The sequence below is a fragment of the Sminthopsis crassicaudata genome, chromosome 1, assembly GCF_048593235.1.
Source record: "Sminthopsis crassicaudata isolate SCR6 chromosome 1, ASM4859323v1, whole genome shotgun sequence".
In the NCBI taxonomy this organism is placed as follows: Eukaryota; Metazoa; Chordata; class Mammalia; order Dasyuromorphia; family Dasyuridae; genus Sminthopsis; species Sminthopsis crassicaudata.
This window is the reverse complement of record NC_133617.1, coordinates 264,765,793-264,792,461: the sequence shown is the minus strand read 5'-3', so window position 1 is coordinate 264,792,461 and position 26,669 is coordinate 264,765,793. Positions and strand designations below refer to the sequence as shown.

General features: G+C 34.0%; 2 protein-coding genes across 4 annotated transcripts in view; one reads left to right on the top strand and one right to left on the bottom strand.

The window, feature by feature from the left end:
* Positions 1-843, top strand: part of NSMAF (neutral sphingomyelinase activation associated factor) — a 60,020-nt gene extending 59,177 nt beyond the window's left edge. For both annotated transcript variants that reach the window (XM_074278736.1, XM_074278735.1), the window contains one exon: positions 90-843. In XM_074278736.1, the coding sequence (XP_074134837.1) occupies positions 90-184 (95 nt within the window). In that variant the 3' untranslated portion in view covers positions 185-843. The remainder of the gene's footprint in view (positions 1-89) is intronic.
* A 3,639-nt stretch (positions 844-4,482) lies between these two features.
* Positions 4,483-26,669, bottom strand: part of SDCBP (syndecan binding protein) — a 30,664-nt gene continuing 8,477 nt past the window's right edge. Inside the window, exons 2-9 of one of the 2 annotated variants that reach the window (XR_012484321.1) lie at positions 25,557-25,622; positions 21,681-21,759; positions 19,552-19,661; positions 17,645-17,806; positions 13,482-13,657; positions 7,656-7,917; positions 6,854-6,989; positions 4,483-5,183 (exon numbers count right to left, since the gene is read on the bottom strand). Coding sequence is in view for 1 of the 2 variants with exons in the window: in XM_074278737.1 (XP_074134838.1) it covers positions 5,129-5,183; positions 6,854-6,945; positions 7,746-7,917; positions 13,482-13,657; positions 17,645-17,806; positions 19,552-19,661; positions 21,681-21,759; positions 25,557-25,607 (897 nt within the window). In the remaining variant the exon portion in view is untranslated. The remainder of the gene's footprint in view (positions 5,184-6,853; positions 6,990-7,655; positions 7,918-13,481; positions 13,658-17,644; positions 17,807-19,551; positions 19,662-21,680; positions 21,760-25,556; positions 25,623-26,669) is intronic. The other variant, XM_074278737.1, reaches the window with a different exon arrangement.

Sequence of the window (26,669 nt, the reverse complement as noted above, 5' to 3'; positions counted from 1 at the left end):
ACCTAAGTTTATCACAATTATCCTAGTATTTTAGGAATTAACTATTATATCCATATGATGCAAAGAAAATGTTTTCTTTCTCCTCCCAGGTGCTGTAACAAGCATATGGATGAATGAACAGTGTAGCAGCATTATTACAGGAGGGGAAGACAGACAAATCATGTTTTGGAAGCTGCAATATTAAAAGTGCCTTTTCCTCATTTGAATTTGAAACTGAACTCTCTTCAAAGTTAATGTATTTTTAAAACAAACTTTTTAAATGGATTGGTGAATGTGCAATTATACCAGTTGGAAGTTTGACCAAATAGAAAGTTTATGTAGTTTTAAAATAACTTTCTAAATCATGGTGACTTCATTAAAAGCTATTAATTACCATCTTTTAAGATGGCCTAAAGGCCACAGTTTAACTTACACATGGTGTTGTTAGGAGAAAAAGTTACAATCTTTATTTATAGGGAAGAATAATCTTCTTGATGGTCAGAAGGTCCAGTGAGCCTTTAAAGCTGGCAAGAATGGTAGCTGTGAGACAACGTGGTTTAGGGCACTGTGCCCAATAAACATTACAAGGTTTTAGTTTTTCTATGAAAGGTGTGTTCTCTTCTCTACTACAGGAGTCCCATTATCCTACCAGCATTGCTACTTTTGTTTTAAAGGAGTGGCTATTACTTGTAAGTAATCTGCTATACCCAGACTCTTAAGAACTTGGATAATCTTAATTAAAATACAGTAAGTTTATTATTTACAGGAATGGTTTGTATTTTCATCATGCCTGTTATATCTCAACTTAAATGCTTGTCTTTATCTTTTCTATGATATCATTAAAGTTATTTTTCTGTAAAGAAAGAACTTTCTATTTGCAATCATTTAGCAGACGAATTTAAACTCGAAGCAAAGATTTTTATATTAAGCTTGATTGACTTGTAAAACACAAAAGACTTTATTTTTACTCAAACACTACCACTACATAAAATAGGTTAGGAAATGTCTTTGGGTTCCATACTTACTTCCTGCCTACTAAAAATATTCTCAGTGGTAATAAGGCATTTTTTCAAGAGGTATATAATTTTCTGGTCCAGTCCAGAACTCACAAAAGAGTTTAAAAAAAAACAAAACAAAACTGGGAAACTGGAAATTGGAATAATGGAAGAGAATTGTTATGGAAATTATTACTTAAAGATTACAATTAGCCAAATGAAAAGAAAGTATAAAAACTAATTGAGGAAAACACTTTAGAGAGCCACAGATAGTGGGGGAAACGCTGGGTGAGGTTAGGTCAGAGGCAACCTGCTGACAATGTCTGGTTCAGCTCCCCATCTTAGGCTCTTGGTCTTCCAGAGAAGTCAGGTGGCAGTGACAACCTGTGTTGTAATTAAAAGTGATAACCAAGTGGCAAAGAGTCATCTATATACAATAGCAAATTGTTTATATGGCCCCCCCATGTGTACAGTGTGTTTTGGTTATATAAGGCCTTAGGGCATATAAAGGTGAGAGAATTTGGAATAAACAGACTCCATGTTTGACCATCCATGTGAGTCCCACCTCATCACTCCTCTTTTAAGACCAAGGACTCAGGCTGGTACTGAGATCCTCCAGACAGCTAATCTGGACAGAACACCACCATAAAAAGAATTGGGCAAGTGGAAGATAGTGACTCTATGAGACATCAAGAATTAGTCAAATTCAAAAAATTGAAAGATGGACAAAAACATAAAACACATCATGGGAATACCAACCTGGAAAATACATCCAGGAAAGTCAATATCAGAATAATTGGACTATTTAAAAGCCTTAATTATATCAAAAGGAGAAGCAGGACAATGTCTTCCAAGAAAATTTATCAAGAAAAATTTCTCTGATATCCTGGAACCAGAAGACAAAACAGACATTGAAAAATCTACCAATCATCTCAGACAAGAGATTGCAAAAAGACTCCAAGGAACATTATAGCCAAATTTCAGGAAACCAAATTAAAAGAAAAAAATACCATAAGTGGATAGAGAGAAACAAGGAGCCACAATAGGGAGGAGTTGCAATTAGGATTACACAGGATCTGACAGCCACAACACTAAAGGACCAGAGGGCATGGAACATGGCATTCCAGAAGATAAAGGAACTAGGACTACAACCAAAGGTCATCTACCTGATGAAATTAAGCATGCTTAAAGGAAAAAAATGGTCATTCAATAAAATAGGACTTCCAAGTTTATTTTCATAAGATGGGAACTAAATAAAAAATCTGACCTAAGAAATATAAACAGATAAAAAGGTAAAGAAAATATAAAGAATTCAAAAGAGCTGAAGTATTTGCATCCCTACATGGGAAAATATTATAATGTTTAATAATTGTATCACTATGTATACAACCAGAAGGAATACACATAGATTAAAGACTAGTATGGATAATTTTGAAGGAACGACAAAAATTAAGTGATGAGAAAGAAGGATATACTGGGTACAGAAAGAAGTAGAATGTTGTAAATTATTTTACACCTGGAGATGTGAAAAATCTATTACATTGGAAGGGAAGATTGGAGGATGGATGATGAGTATCACTTGAATCACATCTATATTAGCTCAAAGAGAGTGTGGTAGACTGATAGAAGAGGGAAGATTAGGAGAAATGGACAGAAGCAAAACATTGGTGAGAAAGGAAAGAGTGAAAGGGTAAAGGACAAACAGGGAAAAACAGGATAGAAGGAAATATACAGGTAGTAGTAATCATAATCATTAATGTGAATGGGATGAACTCTCCCATAAAATGGAGGCAAATAGCAAAGTGGATCAAAAACCAGAATCCTACAATATGTCATTTATAAGAAACACACTTGAAACACACAGCACAACTGTTCATGGTTTAGCTGAAGTAAAAAAAAAAAAAAATTTAGGAGCAGTAATCCTGATTTCAGACAAAGCAAAAACAAAAATAGACCTAATTAAACAAGGAAGGAAAGTACATCATCAATACTAAGCATATGGACCAAGTGGTATAGCATCCAAAGAAATCAAAGCAATTATTAGGAAATATTTACCCAATAATATGCCGACAAATTTGACAGTCTGAATTCAGTGAATTTATGAAAATATAAATTATTTAGATCAGGAAATAGAAAGCCATCTCAGAAAAAGAAATTGAACAAGCATTAACAAATTCCCTAGAAAAAAATCTTCAGGGCAAGATGGGTTCACAAGTGAATTCTACCAAATGTTTAAAGAATAATTAATTCTAATACTACATAAATTATTTAGAAACTTTTTTATGACACAAATATGATGCATATACTTAAACAAGGAAGAGCTAAAACAAAGAAAATTATAGACCAATTTCCCTAATGACTATTGCTGCAAAAATTTTGAACAAAATATTAACAGTGCATTTACAGCAATATATTGCAAGGATTATATACACTATAATCAAGTGTGCCAAGAATGCAAAGTGGGTTCAATATTAGTAAAACCATCCACATAATTTGCCATGTCAATATGAAAACCAACAAAAATTATATATGATTACCTCAATTGATGTTGAAAAGGCTTTTGAGAAAATATAGTACCTATATATTTTCTTGTTAAAAACTACAGAGCATAGGAATAAAGAAAGCATTCCCTAAAATGACTAGCAACTTTATCTCTAAGAATTTCCCAGTTCAAGATCAGAGTTCATGAAGCAAGCATGCCCATTATCACCACTATTCTAAATGCCAGTTTTAGCAATGAGAACAAAGAAATTGAAGGAATGTATATATATATATATATATATATATATATATATATATATATATGTATTTTGAAGGAATATTTTTTAATGTGGGGAGCATGGAAATGCTAGAAAAGAATATTTTCAGTTATCTTTGAAACTAAATTCTTGCCTTTAATTCACAGAAATGCATTCATTTATTAAGAGTTCTGACAACAACTCATAATTTACCCAGTAAAGTTTCCTTGGTAATTAATTTTCAGGAAGCTTTAGCTTCAGAAGTGTGTAATTCGTTGGACATAATATGAAGGCATAAATGAAGCAAGATGTTTCTTTTCCCTACTTTCCAATATTCTGAACTGACTACTTAAAGGTTAAAGTGAAAGTAAATGGCTTCCAGAAGCCTAGTTATTAAAAATTAATACTTTGGATTTTTAATAACATTGCTACAAAGGAAATGCTTGTTTCAGAATGTATAAAAATCAATTCACTTCTTAATTAAAAAAAACTAATTTTGAAAATGTTTGCAACTTATATTTAGCTGAAATTGTTCACCCAGGATAAACTCAATTATAATATGTTTAAATAATTAGGCATATCAAATGCGAAAGTATATAAAAGAGAGGAATTCATTTTTTTTTTAAGATGCTGAATGGGCATAATCTCCCCTTCGTTTCTCCCCACTACAGACTATCCCCTTTTTCCCAAGTACTGCTTCACAATTAAACTGAAATGATATAAGTATTACTATAAATGTGTAATGGATTTTAAAACAGTAAGTGAACATGTTAAGAGTTAATCAATTTATTTGATTTTTATTTCAGAACTTTCCTTTAACATGGTTAAGGCGACAATTGAAGCATTAGTTATACATTATTAAAGATAAAATCATCACAATTTTGTGCAATTCTACATTTTGCTATTTGTAATGCTCATATGGAATGAAACCAAGGTTGCTTAATTGCATTTTTGTAAACAAAATTGGAACTAGCAGAAAAGTTTTTCTAGAGGTACAATAGCAAAGCATTAAAAATACACTAGAAGAAAAGTAAGAGGAGCAATATTACTTTCTAGAATATCTAAAATACAGGTACCTGATTATAACATTTTTTAAAAATCTGTATTAGTTATCTTAACCATAATGGCTTACAGAAAGAGTAGTTTAACTACTGGAAACCTGATGCTGTGAAAGTCAAAACTCTTGAAAGGTTCACATCTATAAAACCAATATAAGGCTACAAATACAATTTACAGCTTGAACACAAAACTGTGTCAAACAGTAATATTCCCAGCCATAATACAATACAAAGGCTCTCATGCAGCATGTGCTTCTTGGCTCCCAGTAAGGTTTATGTGTCTAATACAGAAGATGCTGAATAAATTGCTCAAGTTCAGCAGAGTTTCCAATATATGAAAGATACAACAGCTTGAATTTTAAACTTCTGGGATAGCATGATCCATTAGATTTTTCATAACACTTGACGCCATCCTGTAAGAGTGACATTTATATATTATACATAGATTTCAAAACGGTTAAAGACTTCTAATTTTATTCCTAACACCTAACTGAGTCACAAGGTAGGGATTAACTTTTTACTATAGAAGCTAAGAAATTAAAATCTCAAGCGTTAGACAAGCTCTACTGAGTACCACCTTCCCCATGGTAGAAAAGAACTGGCAAACCAAAAGCAAAAACTAAAAAATCTGTATTTGTCTCATAGCCTTGGGATTTTCTAGTTAATGACTGAAGTCTTGGACTTTTAACTTCCTTATGTCTCTTTTAACTATAACACTGGACACATACACAGGATTCAGTGTTTGCCTGAATTACTCTTTTGTTGCTCTTCAGTCCCATTCAAGTCTTCTTGGCCCTGTGGACCACATCATACCAATAACTTGGCAAATATCCTGTTTGCCATTTCCTTCTCCAATGGATTAAGGCAATCCGTGTTACATGATTTGCCCAGAGGTGATGTCTGAGGAGATGATTTGTCCAGTGAGGAGATGTCTGAGACCTGATATGAACCCAGCTTTTCCTAATTCCAGGTCTAGCATTCTATCCACTGAGCCATAATCTGGCTGCCTGGGATGACTCATTACCAGTCTTGTTTACTACTAAGTAATTTTATTTGCAATTTTAAGAAACAGAATAAAGAGAAGGAACCCTACTCTATACAATCTTAAAAACAATAAGTTTTTCCCCCAAGTTCTTTGAACATAACTGACATAAAAGGAGGAAAAAATAGATCCAATCTTGGCCATTAACAGCCAACAGTTAGTGAAATTACTGCCAGTACAGCAATTAGTAAAACTTTTTAAAGTACTTTTAAAAAAATAACACTTAATCTTCAAAAGCAGTTTTGAATAAAAAGTGATCTCAAAATTAAGAGTTATAAATTACAAAGACATAACTGTCAGGGGCAAAACAGAGCTACCAATACTTTGAAGCTATTCTTTGAGATGCTGAATGAATGGGCTCTGATCCCACATAATCTCCTCTTTGTTTCTCCCTACTACTGACCATCCCCCTTTTCCCAAGGCCTTATACACAATTTTCAGAGGAGAGTTAGTGCAGCTTTTCTAGCATTTCATTTATCCTCAATGTTACAAGGAGTTAAACGTCTACTATGCCTTACATCAGGGCCAGTGGTCCTTATCAACAACTAAGTCAAGGATGCATAAGCAAATTTCATAGTGTCTAGGAGTAACAAAAATAAGTAAAATTTCCTTTGTAACACCCTTTCTTTGTTCCCCTTTTTCTCTACATGGTTGTCTGCAAGTGCAAAAAGACAGCTATTTTCCCATGTGGTCAGCATTTCCATTCCCTCCAAGCCAAACCACAAATCAAAACTAGCTTTTAAATTGCTTAGCTCTTCAACAGCATATATGACACCACTATAGGCTATTTATGTGATGATGGGGAGAGGGAGGATTGGGATAAAGAGAAGGATCAATTAAGAGGGATAAGAAAGCAAAAAAAAGAATTCTTATATAGTAGTAATCTTTACTGATTTCTTTAAGAGAACAATGGGAAGTTTGATTAACAGCTATTGAAGCTAGGATTAATTCTGTCCTTAAAATACATGAAATTGTAATATATAGCTTGAAATAATTTATGAACTATAAAAAAGATTTTCATTTGGAGATTGTTCCATTTACCTTTTGATTATGTGTTCAAAGATGAAAGCAGGCATAATTGTAATGGTAACTACAGTGCCAGATGTTGAAAGTATATCTGCAACTTGAGAGTCCTATTAAAACAACAAAAAAGGAAATAAATCAGATTGAGGCTCAACTGAATTGAAATCACAGTTGGCTACAAAGTTCTCTTCCTTCCCTTTATGGGAATGATAGGTCCTTCTAAAATCTGAAATTCCAATGTCAATTTTTATCACTACTACTTGCATCTAGCAAAAGATTACATGTGTGTGCTTAATAATGTTTGTTAATCTGAATTAACTTCACAATACAGTACTTGATCCTTTGTATGTGATTCTGAATTATACAGAACCACATAAGATAATTTCTTAAAAAATAAGATCACAATTTGTTTTCCTTTGACAAAACTTAAGATATTATTACCAAAGCCTTTCTTCTAAGACATTTAGATACATTAGCCATTTTAACATACACCAAAGGAACTTTAGAATTTCTAAATTCAAACTTAGGTTTTTAAAGTTAACTATACCTGTTAATCATTCAACAACTATTACATACATCAATTTGCTATCTAACATGAACATTAAAAATTGTAAAACCAATTGGTTGACACAGGACTTCTGACCAAATTAAAGTGAGTTGTGTGTGTAGTGTGACATCCCCCTTCATATATATATATATATATATATATATATATATATATGTATATTACAAAATTTTACCAGCATTGGCCTGTTCCCTTCCAATATATACATATATAGACATTACAAAATTTTACCAGCATTGGCCTGTTCTCTAGAACCAATAAAAACAATTCATTCAGAAAGAAGTACATGAAAACTTTTGGAAATATATAAAATAAAAACAGTAAAGAAAAAACATATCACATTACCTTCAGACCAATTACATTCTGACCATTGATTTCACAAATGTTATGCTCGGTGAGAAGACCATTTCTTGCTGCAGAACTGTCTTTCACTATAGAAGTTATCTTTCCATTTTTAAAAATGAATCCAACATGTCCTGTACTATCCTTATGCATAGTAATAGTTCGTTCAAATGGTCTGTGAAAACATTTTCAGGAAAAAAGTCTTTAGTAGTATATATTCAAATTTGAGATAAATTTTTGGGCTATAGCACTACCTAAAAAATTTCATCTAAAACTGCAATACCAAAATGAACCATCAACTTTTAATTTTTAAATGTATTCAACTTAATTGTTACTTTTGACTTTTTGTTTCATTAAGAATGCTGGCTCTAACAGACACAAAAAAATATGGAAAATTCAAGAGGAGCATGTAATTTGCTCAAATCTTTTTTCCCTCAGAATCCATGAAGTTTATGCTTTGAACAAAAATTATGAACTGTACTTTTAATAAAGTGATCCTTTTTTAGAAATTTAGTAGTTCTTGAAAAAACTAGTACCTGATAACAACACTTAAAAGAGGAAACATTGTCTACAATCAAGCATTGTCCTAAACACTTTACAAATATTATCTTACTTGCTCCTCACCACCACCCTGGGAGGCAAATACAATTATTCCCATTTTACAGTTGAAGAAAGGCAGATAGACAGCAGTCAAATGACTTGTTCAGGATCATAGGCACTGATTGTCAAAGACTGGATTTTAATTTAAGTATTCCTGACTCCAGGTCACTAATGTTATTCTTTTTAACCAATTATTAGACAGGGATGAGAATATTCCTCAAAAGTGTTTTCAAGTAATATTACTTTAATGTCCTAGAGCCTTTTTCTCTTCCAACCTTCTCAGAAAAGTTTTTGTAGCAACAAAATTACTCAGCACTTTAAAACATGAGCAAACCAGCCTTTTAAAAGTGAGAGCATATACTTGTAATGAAGGCCATAAGGCAAAAACCTGTTTGAAGCTTCTTACTTAGAAAGATTGCAGCTTCCATGTATTAAAGCTAGAGGATAAAAACATCTTGGGATATATGGCAATAGTTGTGTAAAATGGTGATCTAAGTGACTTTCTAAGAAGAGACAGCTCCCAAAGCATCTTTTACAGTTGCCTGTATCATAGGCCTTCTTAAGATCACTATACTCAATGCCAGAAGACCTGGACTTGAACCCTGGCTCTAATATTTAATGCTTCTTTGACACTTCTCTAAGACACAGTCTTCATCTATAAAATGAGGAGATTGAACTAGATTATATCTAAGGTCCTTGCCAGCTGTGATGTTCTGCATTCTAATGTTAAGTGTTTACCAAATGGATCTAGTAACCTAACTTACTACTAGAAGCATGAACTCTTCCAAGGTAGAAAATAGTCTTAAAAAAAAAAAAATATATATATATAAAAGCAAATCTCCTAATTCCAAAAATTTTGTTTTCATAAATGATACCCTAGAATTCCATCAGACTTTTATAAACTATTATGTCATTTATTTAGATTTACACACCTAATATTCCAATTATTTTAAAATAAACTTTTAAATATATTAACAAAATAACAGTATAATATTTATCCTTTCTCAAGTATGAACTTTATGTTCAGACAATAAACAAATGCAACAATAGCTAAAACTCATGCAATGTTAAATATAAATAGGATAGATTATTAAAAAAAAATTAAATGACTGAAAGTTTATGACAGTAAGATCAGATTAATTCAGACATTACTAATTTAAAATTTGGGAAAACATAAATGCAACTTAGTTAAAATAAAAACAAAATGCTGGCTGTAGAATTTGAGGGTGGAATGAGCTTCAGTAGAAAAAGTGGATAAATCTCTTCATTCTGCACACTAGGAAATGGAAGTTCAGAAAGGTTAAAATACTCAAACTTTAATACAGCCCAAACTGAATCCATCCCTCTTTCTAAACTTCAATACATCAAAGACACAACCATTTTTCCAGATTCCAGGTTTGAAACCTTGGCAATATACTTTACTCCCACATTTCCAATTACTGCCTAAACTTGCTATTTCAATCTTCACAATCTGTCATCTATCCCTTCCCTCTAATTACACAGTCACCATCTTTGTTCAGGCCCTTTAACACCTATTAGCTAGACTGCATCAGTGTTTCACTTGACCTCCTTGCCTCAAAATTCCTTCTACAATGCAGTCCATCCTACACACTTGATGCCACTAATTTTTCTTTAGTGTATATTTGATCACAACACTCTCCTATTCAATAACTCCAGTGGCTTCCTATTGCCTTTAGAATACAATATAACCTTTTGTTTTTTGGCTTAAAACTCTTCACTATCTTGCCTCAACCTATCTTTGCAGCCTCAGTATACATTATTTCTTGTCCTACATGCTGCAATCCAGTCAAACTAGCCTCTGTTTCTTATATACCTCTGATCTTTTTGCACTGGATGAATGGAAAACACTCCCTCCTCACCTCTGACTGAGATAATCCTTCAAGATGATACTCAAGCTTCTTCTCCAAGAAGGCTTTATGATCTCAACTACTAGTGAGTGCCTTCCTCAAACTATTTGGTATTTATCCTTTTTATATTCATTTTGTCACCACTGTCTCTCAAGTTAGAGGGTAGACTCCTCAGTAGCACAACTGCTGACATATAGTAGATCCTTAATTAATATTTACTGATTAAGACTGTAAAGCCACTAGTCAAATTAAAGTCATGTGACTCCAAACCCATAGTTCTCTTCTGCCCCACACTGTAAATGATTAGGAAAGAACAGGATTTTATGCTGGGAGTGATTATAAAAGGTGAACCTTTTCATAGAGCAAATCAGAAGCATAGAAGTAACACAGGAATGATGAAGGTACATTACATCTTAGAGAGAGTACAAAATGGGGAGCAGTGGCTAAAAAGTAGTTCTGAAAAAAAGATTTGGGGCTTTATTAGATCACAAGATCTGTAAGAATTAAGTGGGACATGGCAACTAAAATTTATAAAAGAGGTATAGCTTCTAAGAATAGGGAAGTCACAGTCCCACTATATGTGGCCCTCATTAGTTCTCATCTGTACTAATCCCTTGCCTCCTTAACATATTACTGAATATATTCAGGCAGGGGGCTCAGACTTGGATCACTCCCACCATCTAATACCTTCACTCCTATACATGTGCTGCTGAACAAAGTAGAGAAAAATCACACATTCTGACTGGACTCTCTATGTTACACAACCTCAACTGGGTTTTCACTGCTTCTAAGCAATGCTACTATACCTTTCTTATTAACTCACTATCCCTCTCTCCATAGAGGCTTTTTTCAAACCTTTTAGTCCCTCCTTGAGCTTCCCATAGTTTTCTCTTCCCTCCTTGCTTCATATCTTACAGAAAAAATTAAGCCATTCACCATGAATTCCCTCTCTTCCTTATCTCATCACTCAGCTGTCTTCTGCCACTCTCACTTCCTTCACCTGTTTCACATGAAAAAATGCTCTTACTTCTCACCAAAGCTAATCCCTTGTTCCAGAGACTCCATTCTATTTCAATTCCTCCCAAAAACTGTCCCTGACTCATGTCCACTCTTTTACTTATTTTTAATCAATCTCTCTTTGTCTCTCTGTCTCATCTTATTTCCTACCATCTAACATGTCCATGTCTCTCCTATCCTTAAAAAAAAAAAAAAAATTTGATCCTTTCATTCCTGTTAACTATCTTCCTACTTCTCTTCTGTCCTATGAAGCTAAACTCCTCAAAAAGGTCATCTATGAGAGGTGCCTCCTCTTACTCTCTTCTTATTGTCTTATGATCTAGTTTCTTGCCTCACCAGTCCACCAAACTCCAAAATTACTAATTTCTTAGCTGCCAAATTCATTGACCTTTTCTCAGTCTTCATTCTTGACTTCACTGAAACCTATGACTCTATTACTCACTTTCACCTTCTTGAAAGTCTCTCCTCTCTAGGTTTTTGGAGCATCACCCTCTTTGACTTCTCATTCGGACTGTTCTTTCCAACTCCTTTGTCAGGTTCTTCTTCTTCAAAATTTTGCTTTCTCAGAGTCACATTCCTTGGGATTCTGTGCCCTCTTCTCTTTTCTTTACTATTTGTCCTATTGATCTCATTAGTTCTCAAGGATTCAATCCCTATCTCAAGGCTGTTGATTTTATCTTTGTATTATCTCTCAAATAACCCCCTTCTCTCTGATATTACCACTACCCTATTATGAGCCCTCATCCTCTACACTTCATTACAATATCCTGCTGGATGGTTTATCTGCAATAAGCTTTTCTCCACTGCAATCCATTTTCCAAGCCATCAATCAAAGTGGTTTTTCAACTGTCACCCCTCTGCCACTCCCAATTTAATAAACTTCCAGTGGCTCTCTATCACATCAAGAATCAAATATAAAACCCTCTTTTGGCATTCAAAGCCCTCCACAAGCTAACATCACCTCCCACACTCACTTTTTCCAACTCTCTTATACTTTACACTCTCTTTCCACATCCCAAAGTCCACATATTTTTCAGCCTCATTTTCATTGGCTATCCCCTAGACTTTGAATGCATTCCCTCCTCTACTTTTATATCCTGGTTCCCTTCAATTTCTAGTTAAACCCCCATTATCTACATGAAGACTTCCTAAGTTCCTCCTAATTCCAGTGCCTTCCCTTTTTTATAATTATCTTCTTTATACCTCGCCTATTGTATGTATTTGCTTGCCTGTTTTCTCTTGCACTGGACTGTTAAGTTCCTTGAAGGCTGGGGCTGTCTTTTGCCTTTTTGTATCCCTAAACATAGCACAGCACCTGGTACATAGTAAGTGTTTAATAAATGCTTACTGTCTGATCTGAAAATAGATCCCATAATGACCCCTGTAAGTAAACAAAAACTCAATTGTGAGTCATGTATATTTCAAAGTAATAATGCTTTGATTTTTTTTTTAATTTTTTTTTTTTGGCTATGATAATTGGAGTTAAGTAACTTGCCCAAGGTGAAACAGTTAGGAAATGTCTGAAACCAGATTTGACTTCTGACTTCAGGACTGATACTCTATCCACTGCACCACCTCGCTGCCCCTGATGCTTTAATTTGATTTAATAAAAAAAAAAAAAATAGAATGACTATAACTTCCAACTAGTTCCTATTATCTGTATCATTATAGTTACATTTTAAAATTATATCTAGATCAAAATATAGCAGTACTTGGATATAGTGCTAGGCCTAAAATCATAATGTGCACGTTCAAATGGTACCTGAGACATTTCAAAGCTGAGTAACCATGGGCAAATCATTCAATTCTTTCTGCTTTAGTATTCTCAACTGATAAATGAGAATAACAGCACCACCTATCTCACAAGATAGTTGTGAAAACCAAATATGACATGTGTATAGCACCTAGCATAGTCCCTAAAACATAGAAGGAACTTAAATGCTTATTTCTTATTTCTCCCCTTCCTTCCCCACATTATCATACTATAGAAATTGCTCTACGTTGCAAACTCAAAATGGATTTTGTTCTAGCTAGCATTTTTAAAATTTAGTAGCAATAGAAATTTAGTAGAACAATATTATTAAGAAAAAAATAAAACAACATGGAAAACTTGTAGGAAAACTATCTAAAACCAAATAATGACATGAATTGTTGAAAAGAAACTATACTCACAAAATCCTTGAGAAGTTGGGGGAAGAATGCTATTTAGTGTTTTAAATAAGCATTTCTAACTTACTGATTTCTAATGTCTTACCTGTCCCGAATAGTCATTGTAATCTTCTCTCCAAAAGCCTGTTTGAGAACTTTATGAGCTTTATCAGAGCTCCACCCTGCACAATTTTCACCATTAATTTGAAGAACTTGGTCACCAAATCTCAGACCAACCAAAGATGCTGGAGAATTGGCCTGGACTAGCTGAACAAATACACCCTAAATAATGAAAAAGATAGAAATGCTAGAAATATTTTATAAACAAATAGCAAGCAACATGGCAAATTATTCTCATTAAAGTGAAAAAATAACTTACAAGTAATTGAAGGATATAAAACCAGAAAGTAGAATTCTGAGAACTGGATCATAAGACTCTTCCTTAAAGCATGATTTGATCATGCTCTGAATTTCTATTGCTATTTATCAGTAACTATATATTCTAACAATACTTGGGGAAAGAAGAAAGAAGTAATATAAATTCAAGGTTTTATGAGGCTGAAAGGTTATATTTTGTTTATAGACCAAACAGGTTTTAATACTCTGTGTCTGTGCTCATTTTTTTTTTTAATGATAAGAGGATAAAAAGGGTAATTCAACTCAAATTTGGCAATTTTCTCTGTAATTTAAGACTCATTATTTTCCCCCGAAAACCCCCCCTATTCCAAATATTACTATTAAAGTAAGGAGACCACAATCTTCCCAGTTCCCCATGTTTACAACCAGAGTATCATCCTTGGTATTAAATTTGAGATATGTAGCTATGCATTCATTCATCTTTTCAACTCTAAAAATATACCTAATCAAATAAGATTAAAGTTATAAAGAATTCAAAAATGAACTAAAGTCCTATCCCCATTTCTTGCCCAGTGTGTAAAGGATATAATACATTGTGTAATAAGCACTTATTTCTTTCTTAATAATATCAAATAATTATGAGTGCCTTAATTATAGCAACAATAAAAATGCACGAGAGAAAGAACAAGAGACAAAGTGAGTTCTCCAAGTATTAGTGGAGTTATGGAGCAAGTTTAGTGAACCTGCAATGAGTTCCCATGTGAAGACATTTTTTTTTTCAATCAAGAAAGCCTACTAAAGGTATAGAAGTAGATTGATAGTGAAGAAATAACAAATACCAATGAAATCCCAGATCCTCAAAACTGAATAGTAGTTGACATTTATTATGTAGACCTTTAAAATCTACACTATTCAAGTAATATTGGTACAGTACTAACTCAATCTACAACTATCAATCAATAAAAATTCAGGTAGCAGTTGTCTATGGACCTCCAGGACACTCCCCTTCTTTCTTCAAGTTCAATATAGTACTCACAATCTTTCTCTTCTTTCTGCTGTCAAACTAAGGGCACCTTCACTCTAATCTCCCAATTCCTTAACTTACTCATTTTCTATAGCCTATTTCACACAGCCACAAATATGGACACACCATCACCCATAAACCAACCACCCTTCCATGTGCACGAATTCTGAAATTGCCTCATGTGATCACAATCTTTTGGCATTGAACCTCTCACTCTGCCTTCTAATAGCAAATTCTGTCTATCAAGGACAACTTCCAATCCCTCAATCCCTCATTATCTCTGAACACTTTTCCTTGAACTAAGTATATTCTCCTCTCCCCAAATGGATTCCCTGCTGAACTAGTTCAGCTCTACACCGTCTTGTTCTCTATATCACTGATTATGTCCTGACAAGCCTCAGTCTTGAATCACTTACCAGCATTCACTGTTTCTTCTACTGAACAAAGATGAGAGATAATTATGCAACAATTTTGATGGGGTCTTCTACTGATCTATATAAGGCCCTCATTTTAGCTAGACAATCCTTTTACACCTTCCAAAATAACTACCACATTCACCAATGACTCCTTCAAACCTTTTCATCCCTCCTAAAACCTTCCATGGCTCCTCCTCCCATCACCGTCTCAGTTAAAAATCTTATTTCAAATTTTATAGAAAACTGAATCCACTTGCCTAGAGATCCCTCTTCTCCCTTTTGCCTTATCTCATGGCACCCAGATGTTTCTGCCACTATCTCCTTCACCTGTCTCACCTAAGGTAGCCCCTTTTCTTGCAAAGACAACCCCTTCTACATGTATAAGTGGTTCTTTTCCATCCCATTTTCTCCAATAGATTGACTCCTTTATCATCCCTACATATCTTCAATTTCTCATTGTCTATTTTCTTTCTGAATATAAAAATATCCATGTGTGCTACAGCCTCAAAAACCTCTCACTGGATCTATCCATCCCAGATAACTATCATCTTCTATTCCTCCTAGTCTTTTCTGGCTAAAGAAGGCCATCTACAATAGGTATATCCATTTCCTTTTTTTTTTATTCTTCTTAACTTCAGTCTGGCTTTTATCCTTAATATTTAATCAAAAGATATCTCTCTAAAGTTATCTCTGCAGCCTCTGTCAATTTCACCTTCTTGTTGATACTCTCTTCTCTAGGTTTTCAGAACACTCACTTCTTCTCCTCTTACTTATATGACCACTTTTCTTCATTATCTTTTGTTAGATCTTCATCCAAGTCATGCCCCCCTAACCATGAGTGTCCCTAGAGGGTTCTGTCCTGGGCCTTATTCTCTATATACAATTTCATTTAAATATCTCATCAGTTCCCATATATTCAATTATTTCTATGCCAATGATTCTCAGATCTACTTATCCAATCCTAATATCTCTCTGCTGATTCTCTTCTCTTGTATGTGCAATTGCTTATCAGACATCTTAAATTCAACATGTTTAAAACTGAACTCATTATTTTTCCCCAAAAACCTCCCCTATTCCAAATTTTACTATTAAAGTAAGGAGACCACAATCTTCCCAGTTCCCCATGTTTACAACCAGAGTGTCATCCTTGGTATCATTTTGTTGGGTTCATTGCTTTCTTATCTTGTGGAAACAGTCATAATTTTTCAGGCTTTCTTATCTTGTGAAAAGTCATAATTAACTCTGACATATAATTCTTCTTTTGGGATTTTTGAGAGTTTTTCATTTCTGGCTTTGTATTCCTAGCATCCAGCACACTGCCTAATAAATAGTTAAGTGTTTAATAAATGCTTGGGCAGCTAGAGGGGTCAATGGTTAGAGTGCAGGTATGAAATCAGAAAGACCTGGAGTCAAATCTAACCTTAGACACTTAATTACTATATGACTCTGGGCAAATCACTTAACTCTGTTTGCCTCAGTTTCCTCATCTATAAAACGAGCTGAAATTTTTCTTGTGCAACAAGATATTATATGAATATGTATGTCTATATTCAATTTACGTAGTTTTACCATGTTAAACATATATTATTGGATTACTTGCCATCTAGGGGAGAGGGTGAGGGATAAGAGGGGAAAATTCAAACACAAGGGTTTGCAAGGGTCACTGTTGAAAAATTATCCTTGCATATATTTTGAAAATCAAAAGCTTCAATTTAAATAAATAAAGATAAAATAAACTTAAGAAGGAAGTGGCAAACCACTCCTGTACTTTGCCTAGAAAACCCCCAAAGAGGTCACTGAGAGTCAGATATGACTGGAAACAACTAAATAAACAAAAGCCTGGTTGGTTGTCCTTCAATCTCAAAGAGGACCGAACTGACAACAATTATGTTGGGGTCAAGTTACAATGGGTCCAACTGTGGTCAAACTAATATGGGCTCAAAAGACTCTACCACAAGTCAGACACAAATAGTGTATATGAACATCTGGAATGGAGATGTCTCACATTTCTCTTCAGCTACTGCAATTCTGCTTTGCTCATGAACCTCCTTTGATAAAGGCAGTTCATGATTGATTGAGACATAACAAACACTGCCACAAAATCAATCTCAAAGTTCTTCAGAAAGACCTTGAAAATTTCCTTGTATCACTTTTTCTGACCTCTGTATGAGGGTTTGGCCTTGTGCGAGTTCTCCATAAAATAGCCTTTTAGGAAAATATACATTTGGCATTCAAACAACACAGCCAACCCACTAGAGTTGATAGGTTACTATAGCCAAAGACTTCATCCCCTAATTACCAGTCTGATACTTACCTAGGCAAATCCCCAGAAATTAAACAGTGTATCAGTGGGACTATAATCAGAGCCTAAATTTACTGGCCCAAATTTCAAGACAAGCATGGTAATCTCCATGTCACAATGTGACATAACTCTAAAACAGAAAAAAAACAAAAACAAAACTAAATACTCACATTGTCTATTGACTTAAGTCGAAGGCCAATTTTTCCATGTTGATCTTTACACAAAATGACTTCTCGAATTCCTTGTTTAATTTCTGCTCTTCGGATTCCAACATCATTACCAGTTATAGGAGCTACCATATAATTCACAGCAGAAGGCCTGGTCACCAATTGCTGTCAAAAACATAGATAATGTTAATAAATTTAGGAAAGCTTTTCATATATATAATTAATATTAAAATATTTTATAGACATTTACATATGGTCTTAAAAGAAAGCATTTTAGACAAGTTTTTCTGCTGAAATATGGTGTTTCTTAATGAAACTAAATATATTATTCTTAAGTGGGACCTTGTTTCCATAACATTGTTTCCATCTCTAGCATTTTAATATCTTTATCTCTCAGTTATTTTCTTTGTACTTTTTGTATTTTATAAATGTGTCTAAACTATCTTGAATATCTCTTAGTAGAATTGATATATTATACAAACCAGATGCACAGGTTAAAAAAAATTACAAGGCTTAGGGCATATTTCCATCTTTTATTAGACTCTATTGGCTCATAATTATATATAAAAGAGAAGAAAGTGGACTCAGCCTACTCCACAATAACAACCAGCTACCTAAAGCACACCATGCTCCTTGCTATTTTTGTCACAGAAGTGTAATAAAATCACTCTGTGTAAAAAACTGATTGTAGAAATGATTCATTCTATAATGAAAGCAGAAGCTCAACTCAGCTACTCATTTTCTTCAAGTCAACAAACGATTAAGTACCTCTGAGCAGGATACCATGGTAGACATTAAGAATTATGCAAAATTTGAACAAAACATAATCTCCATTCTGATTAATAACATTCTATGGGGAGACATATAGTAAATGCAAAATAGAGATGATTAAAAATACTATATGAAGTCAGAAGAAGGAAAGATCAGATCATATTAGCAAATAAGCAGTGAAGGTTTCATGTTGGAAGACTAAGTTGGCCTTGGAGAAAATTGTGTGGATAAAGAGTAGGGTCTGATTTGGAGAGAAAAAGGGGAGAATAGAACATGGTCAAATAAGAGAATTTCAGATTCTTAAACTGGGAGGTGATATATTTGTCAGTGATGACAAGATCTAGAATAAAGATGTAAAATGAAGGCAAATTTGCTGCCTGCTTACACAAAGGAACATGCTTTTTTTTTTTTTTTTTAAGCTTTTAGAAATCTGCATTGGATATTAAGAGAGCAAATATCTTGAAACACCAGCCTCTTAGTAGATGATTGAATAATTCTAATCTATTTAAATATTACCTATGTTAACTGACATTTTGACTAGGCAGGGCTTTTCTGGTAGTGATCTGTCTAAAAAGGAGGGAATTATAAATTCAACTTAAGCAAGATCACATGGTTATTCGTATCCTAAACACTGAAATTTCTATCTATAAAGGGTTAGGAGGAAATATAGCTAGACATACAAAATGAAGAAATAGTACAAATGAGTTAAGATATAGTATTTTATAGAAATAAAATTAATTTCCTGAGATAGTTCAAATGGATTTTCCTCCAAATATTTTTACCAGGTTAAACATATATTATTGGATTACTTGCCATCTAGGGGAGAGGGTGAGGGATAAGAGGGGAAAAATCAAACACAAAGGTTTGTAAGGGTCAATGTTGAAAAATTATCCTTGCATATATTTTGAAAATAAAAAGCTTCAATTTAAATAAATAAGATAACTGAAGAAGGAAGTGGCAAACCACTCCTGTACTTTGCCAAGAAAATCCCCAAAGAGGTCACTGAGAGTCAGATATGACTGGAAACAACTAACTAAATACTGATTATGTGCAAATACTAAACTGTAATAAATTAGAATTAGAATGTAGTATGTATATTAGTATACCAGCTAGATTGTGAATAAATGCACTTTACGTACTCCCTGAGATGTTGCTCCAGGTACTAGGGCCATGTTGGTATGAATTTCTTCTTCATTTAAACTCAGGCCCATATACTGAGAGAGTTCAGGATACAGTTTAGGATACAGACCTTAAAAAAAAAAAAAAGGAAACTAAGTAACTTTCAAGAAGAATAATGTTCAGGTTTAAACAAGATAAAACAATTAAGGCAGCTTCTCTAAGCTTCCTACCTATAGAGTGTTAGATGTGAAATTTCAATAGGAATATTCAATACTTCTAGTTGGGGGGGAACAGGAAAGGGGAAGGAGAAAACAATAAAAAAGAGGATGTAATACATTTATTATACAGTTATATTCAGTTTTGCTGGATAACTTATTTTTGTATATAAGCCACTTTTCCTTTTATTTTTTTCTTTCAATTTTTAAACACTTTTTGTCTTTGTTTTATTTTGCAGCATCACAAATATGGAAATATGTTTTGCAAGACTTCACATGTATAATAGGTATCACTGCATACCTTTTCAAGGAGGGAGAGAGAGAGAGGTGGGAAAGAGGGAGAGGGAAACTTCGCACAAAATTTTATATATATATATATCTATATAGATAGATAAATAGATAGATAGATAGAAGGGCAGCTAGATGGACCAGTGAATAGAGCTCTAGCCCTGAAGTCAGGAGGACCAGAGTTCAAATTTGACCTCAGATACTCTGAGCTGTGTGACCCTGAGCAAGTCACTTAACCCCAATTGCCTGGGGGGGGGGGAAGAGGGAGAATATATATATATATATATATATATATATATATATATATATATATATATATATATATATATATATATATATATATATATATATACATATATATATATATAAAAGGGGAAAAGGGTTGGGCTAGATTTGAGTAGTATCAAACTCAAATAGAAACATCCCCCTTTAGGTTACATACTGACTTAGAAAACCCCAAATTAACATTATCCAGGTTGTGCTGTATTTTTACTTTTGTTAAACATTTCCTGATAACATTTTAATCTGGTTCTGGAGGTACCTGGGAAATCTGTAGATGTGAGTTTGATACCCCTCTGAACTAGAGGTCATAATAAGCTACACACTCACATGTATTCAGAATTCGTTAAATGGCTGAACTTTAAAATTAGCAATAATTTGATGTCAATTTTGCAGGAAGTTTCTGGTTGTGTACTCCAAAAAACTTTAAGCTTTGGTCATATGTTATTTCACAATTTTACTAAGGGCTTAAATAAAAGCTTAGAGAATTCTCATCAAATTTGCAGATGACACAAAGCTAGAAGGGACAACTAGCACGGTATAACAAGGGATCAGGTCAGAATAGTGGCCTAAATCTAATTAAGATGATATTTAAAAGGAATGCATGGGTTTTAAAAAAAATCAATATCACAAGAACAGGATGGAGAAGGCATGATTAGGCACCAGTATGAAAAAGATTTTGGGGGATTTTAATGAACTTAAGTTCAATGAATCAGCTGTATATCGAGCAGGGAAAAAAAAAGTCAATGTGATCCAAGATGTTTGTCCCACTATATGACTCTGCCACGATCAGATCAGAAATGCAGTACATGTTCAGTTATAGGCACTACGTTTTAAAAAAGGAAACTAATGGAGAGTATCCAGAGACCTGCAATCAGAATGGTGACGAGTTTTGAGACCATTTTTTATCAGAAATGGCATACTGGTGATTCTTGCTTTCAGGAGCTTGGATGCCACCAAGATGATAAGGTTATTATTATTATTGTTAGTCATAATTCATATTCATGACTCAGCAAAAAGTATCATTTGAAATTTCAATATTTCTTGTTAATATCACCAATACTTCATGGGCTGACATTGTGTCCAATAAACTTTCTGAAACTTAAAAAAATAGAAACATGAAAATCAGATTTTTAAATTTCAATAGTTCTGTAAACTAACATAAGCAAAGCATTCACACACAGAATCACTGAAAAATAGAAAGTTCAAATAAAATCACCCTTTTAAAGATGAGGAAACATGGTCACAAACTTATGGTCACAAAGCTAGTAAATCTTAACAGAAACTTGAACCCAAATTTTCAGATTCCAACTTAAATTTTTAATCTACCATATCTTCTAGAAAAATTTAAAACTATAGCTACTTACTTCCATCTTGAGAAATGGGGGCAGAGGCATCTGACAAAATTGCTGTACTGGCAGGGTTTGAAGAAAAGGCTGTCTGAGCCTAAATGAAAAGCAGAAATAGACATTTTTTAAAATGTTATGGGTTAGAACGTGAGACAAAGGTAATCTTCTTGGTTCAAACCTTTAAAGGAGTTTCCACAGTTAAAGGAGTTTGCTCAATGGTTGTGTAAGGAGTTCCCACAAGCCCATTCTCTGGGAGGATATAAGGAGCCAGGATTCTGGAAGGAGGGGTCATTCAAGATTCTACTGTGGTGCTGGCTGGGGACACTTGGACAAGAGCAGATTCACAAGTCTAAAGGAAAAGCCTGCTCATGGACTTCCGGGATATTCACATCTAGGATTTACTTCCAGGAGGCAGAGTCTGATTCATTCCCACATCTACCTTTGTGCTGGCGGGAGGCTTTGGATTCAGAGAGAGCTAGAGCCTGAAGGTGGCTGGAGACATTCTGACAGGAAGATTCAAGACTTTAAAGGACACAATATAGGATCTAGATTTTAACTCCTAGCTGCATTTTGGGATTATTGAACTGAACTGAAAGGAAGGCTGCCTCTCCAGAAGCTCCCCAAGAAAACCTGCCCCCAAGAGAACAATTACAATTTTAAAGACAACAGAACATTATATTTTGGCACCCAATGTGGGGCAAGGACTTTTGCTTATCCTGACTGTGGCTGATTCTGAGCCCTTCAGGGAGCTAGTCCGGACTTTACAATTTTGGCCCCCGAACAAATAATATCATATCTTTCAAAGAATCTTCAGCCTAAGTAGATGAAAACAGTAAATACACTTAACTTACAATTTCATTATTAACTTTTAATGAAAGTAAAACAAATTCTGGCATCCTAAACAAAAGATTAAAATATAAATATATATATAAAAAATTGAGTACACAATCAGAAATCAGATTCCAGAGACCGCATCAGGCCTGAGATTTTGTGACTACTTATTAGTGAGCCTATGTCCAACAACAACAAAAAAATTTATCCCTCCTTCTGTATGTGCACCGAGATATGGTACTCCTTTCCTACAACTGATAAGGAAGAGTCAGCACTCTTATTCTCCTCACTGATATTACTAAAAGAAAGAAACAATACAGGGGCAGATTAGCAAAATGATAAGATTTTTGTCAAAGTTATATTAAGGTATCTGTGCCTCCTAAATCACTTATTGAGACCTAAACCTCATTTTACAACAAAGTGCCTTTAGCTTTGCAAAAAATAAGAGAGGGCAGGATTCTGGGAAGATGGTAGAGCATGTCAGAAAATTTCCAGATTGAGGTGAACAAGAGTTCATGGTCAGTACTTTGTACAAGCTAAATGAATATCTATCTGATCTCTCTTCTCAATTTCCTGTGCTGAATCTTCATCCAGCTCATCCTTACTAATGGTATAAGTGTCCCATGGGGCTCTGTGTCCTGAGTCTTATTCTCTTCTCTCTCTCTAGTATTCACTTGGTGATGAGATCTCATCAGCTATTAAGAACACCCCTCTGCTGACTTTGTAATATCTCGCTGTTCAAGAATATCTTAACTCCTCATGGCCCCATGGACGATAGCATGCCAGTGTTATCCAAAGGGTGTTCCTGGCAAAGATACCAGAGTCTGCTATTTCCTTCCCTAGTACATTAAAACAAACAGAGGTTAAGTGACTTGCTTAAGGTCACATTGCTACTGAGGCCATATTTGAATTGAGCTCTTCCTGACACTAGAGCTAGAACTCTGTCCACTGACCTATTTCATAACTCAATGTCTCTTTAAACCAATATGTCTAAGCTGATATTATTTTCCCACAAAACTCTCCCCTCTTCCTAACTTCCATATTTCCATGTCAGGTAGCACATCCATCCAGTTCTCCAGGCTTCCAATCTAGATTAGTGGCATCCTTAACCTCTCTCTCAGCTCCTATATTCAATTTGTCACCAAGGCCTGATGATTTTACTTCATCACAATCCTAACAAATGCTCCCTTCCTTACAAGCTCTGAAAACTTCATATTTGGACTCTTTTAATAGCTTATCAGATGGTCATTATTCCATTCATATAAAGCCATCAAAAGTGAACTTAATAGAATTAGAGATCATTATTGATCATAAAGTAGAAAACTGATTATATCAAATCGAAAAGTTTTTGTACAAACAAAACTTAATGCAGATAAGATTAGAAGGGAAACAATAAACTGGGAAAACATTTTTACAGTTAAAGGTTCTTATAAAGGCCTCATTCCCAAAATATATAGAGAATTAACTCTAATTCATAAGAAATCAAGCAGATCTCCAATTGATAAATGATCAAAGAATGAACAGACAATTCTCAGATGAAGAAATTGAAACTATTTCTAGTCATATGAAAAGATGCTCCAAGTCATTATTAATCAGAGAAATGCAATTTAAGACAACTCTGAGATACCACTACACACCTGTCAGATTGGCTAGAATAACAGGGAAAGGTAATGCAGAATGTTGGAGGGGATGTGGGAAAACAGGGACACTGATACATTGTTGGTGGAATTGTGAATACATCCAGCCATTCTGAAGAGCAATTTGGAACTATGCTCAAAAAGTTATCAAACTGCGCATACCCTTTGACCCAGCAGTGTTACTATTGGGCTTATATCCCAAAGAGATCTTAAAGAAGGGAAAGGGACCTGTATGTGCAAGAATGTTTGTGGCAGCCCTCTTTGTAGTGGCCAGAAACTGGAAACTACGTGGATGCCCATCAATTGGAGATTGGCTAAATAAATTATGGCATATGAATATTATGGAATATTATTGTTCTGTTAAGAAATGACCAACAGGATGATTTCAGAAAGGCCTGGAGAGACTTACATGAACTGATGCTGAGTCAAATGAGGAGGACCAGGAGATCGTTGTATACTTCAACAACAATACTGTATGATGATCAATTCTAATGGATGTGGCCATTTTCAACAATGAGATGAACCAAATCAGTTCCAATGGAGTAGTAATGAAGTGAACCAGCTACACCCAGCAAAAGAACTCTGGGAAATGACTATGAACCACTACATAGAATTCCCAATCCCTCTATTTTTGTCTGCCTGCATTTTGGATTTCCTTCATAGGCTAATTGTACACTATTTCAAAGTCTGATTCTTTTTGTACAGCAAAACAACTGTTTGGACATGTATACATATATTGTATTTAATTTATACTTTAACATATTGAACATGTATTGGTCAACCTACCATCTGGGGGAGAGGGGAAGGAGGGGGAAAATTAGAACAAAAGGTTTGACAATTGTCAATGTTGTAAAATTACCCATGCACAAATAAATAAATAAAAACTATTAAATTAAAAAAAAAAAAAAAAAGTGAACTTAATATCATGAAAAACTTCCTAACTAGAACTATTCCAAAGTGAAAAGTGTGATCTCAATGTGAATTTACAAGCAAAGACTAGCTAGATCACTATCATGTGTTAGATGTGTTATCCTGAAAAATTATTTTGTGATGAAAAAGTTGCACCAGATGACCACTGAGGTACCTCAGCTTACTTACCCAGAGTAAAGTAGAAAACAGCTGCATTGCACTAGAGTAAATATATAAATATAAAAGAGAACAAATACATGCAGGTAATACCATAGTTAATGTTATAAATAAAGGTATCAAACTTTCAAAAGCTTTGTGAGAAGAATCAGTTCACAGAAACTTTCCACAGTAAGGTTAGGTAAAAGGAGATAAAAATACACTTTTAGTGTTTTTCTTCTAACATTCACTCTTAATTCTTCATTTTATATCAAGAGTATTTATAGTAACCTCCTCCCTCCTCCACTTCCTATACTTCAAAAGAAGAAAGAAAGCAAAAGAAAAATATACTTAAACATACCTGAATTACTTTATCTACTTTCAGGTCTTCAAGTGATGGATATAAAGACATTTTTGCAGAGTTTTACTAAAAAGAGAAGAAAAAAAAATGTTAAATCCTCTAAGTAACTTGTAAAAAGCCTTTAAAAACAATATAATTGTGGTTATTTTAAAGTCCTATTTTACAAAAAGATACAACAAAACCACATGTTCATAAAATTATCATAAATGATGGAAGAATAATACAATTCACAACCCAAGCTGTCGCTACATAAAACTAAATACATAAAATATCTGAATACTGTAATATTATTTTAAGCCTCCTATTTATATGTGAGAGGCAATGTAGTGTAATAAGTAGATAGCATTGACATCGAAAGACATGAGTTGAAATATCACTTCTAGCCCATGCTGGCTATACGATTCTGGAAGAGTAACTTAGTTTCTTAATGCTCCTACAGAATTCTCTAATACTATAAACTGCATTGGAGCTGTTAACCTGCATCTCAAAAAATATAAAACTCTGATAAATGGAGGTTATGCAGCATGAAATGGGAAAATAAGAAAATTAAGTCATATCCAAATACTTCTACTTAACTGAAAAGTTATTTTGCCAACTTATCCGATTCTATGTAGACCAGAATAGCATCTTTTCCCAAGGCCGTTTCTTATTTGAACTCCATAAAAAAGATGACTAACAACAATAACAATAGTAGTGTTATTATATGACAATATGCTAAGCCAAATGGATTTGCTGAACGTGATCCAAAAATGGTTTATCATTAGGTAAAATATTCTTAATGATATTCCACTATGAATCCTTTTTCAATCTGGGAAAACCTATGGACCTTTCCTTAGGATGTATTAAAATGCATAAAATATATTGAATTAGAAAAGAAACCAATTTATATTGAAATATTGTTGTTAAAGCCATGAACTTCAGGCAAAGAGCCCCTGCTCTAGAAAGAGCCTAGAGTGAATAAGATAGAAGAAAAGAATCAAAATGGCCTCTATGGGCAATATCCATATGAATTTTTTTAAAAAGCATGTCAACAAAGGAAGTAGAGAACCAAGTATAACCATGCTGATTTATTTATGGACAGAGAAGAATTTATGATAGCAATCCAGGATCAAG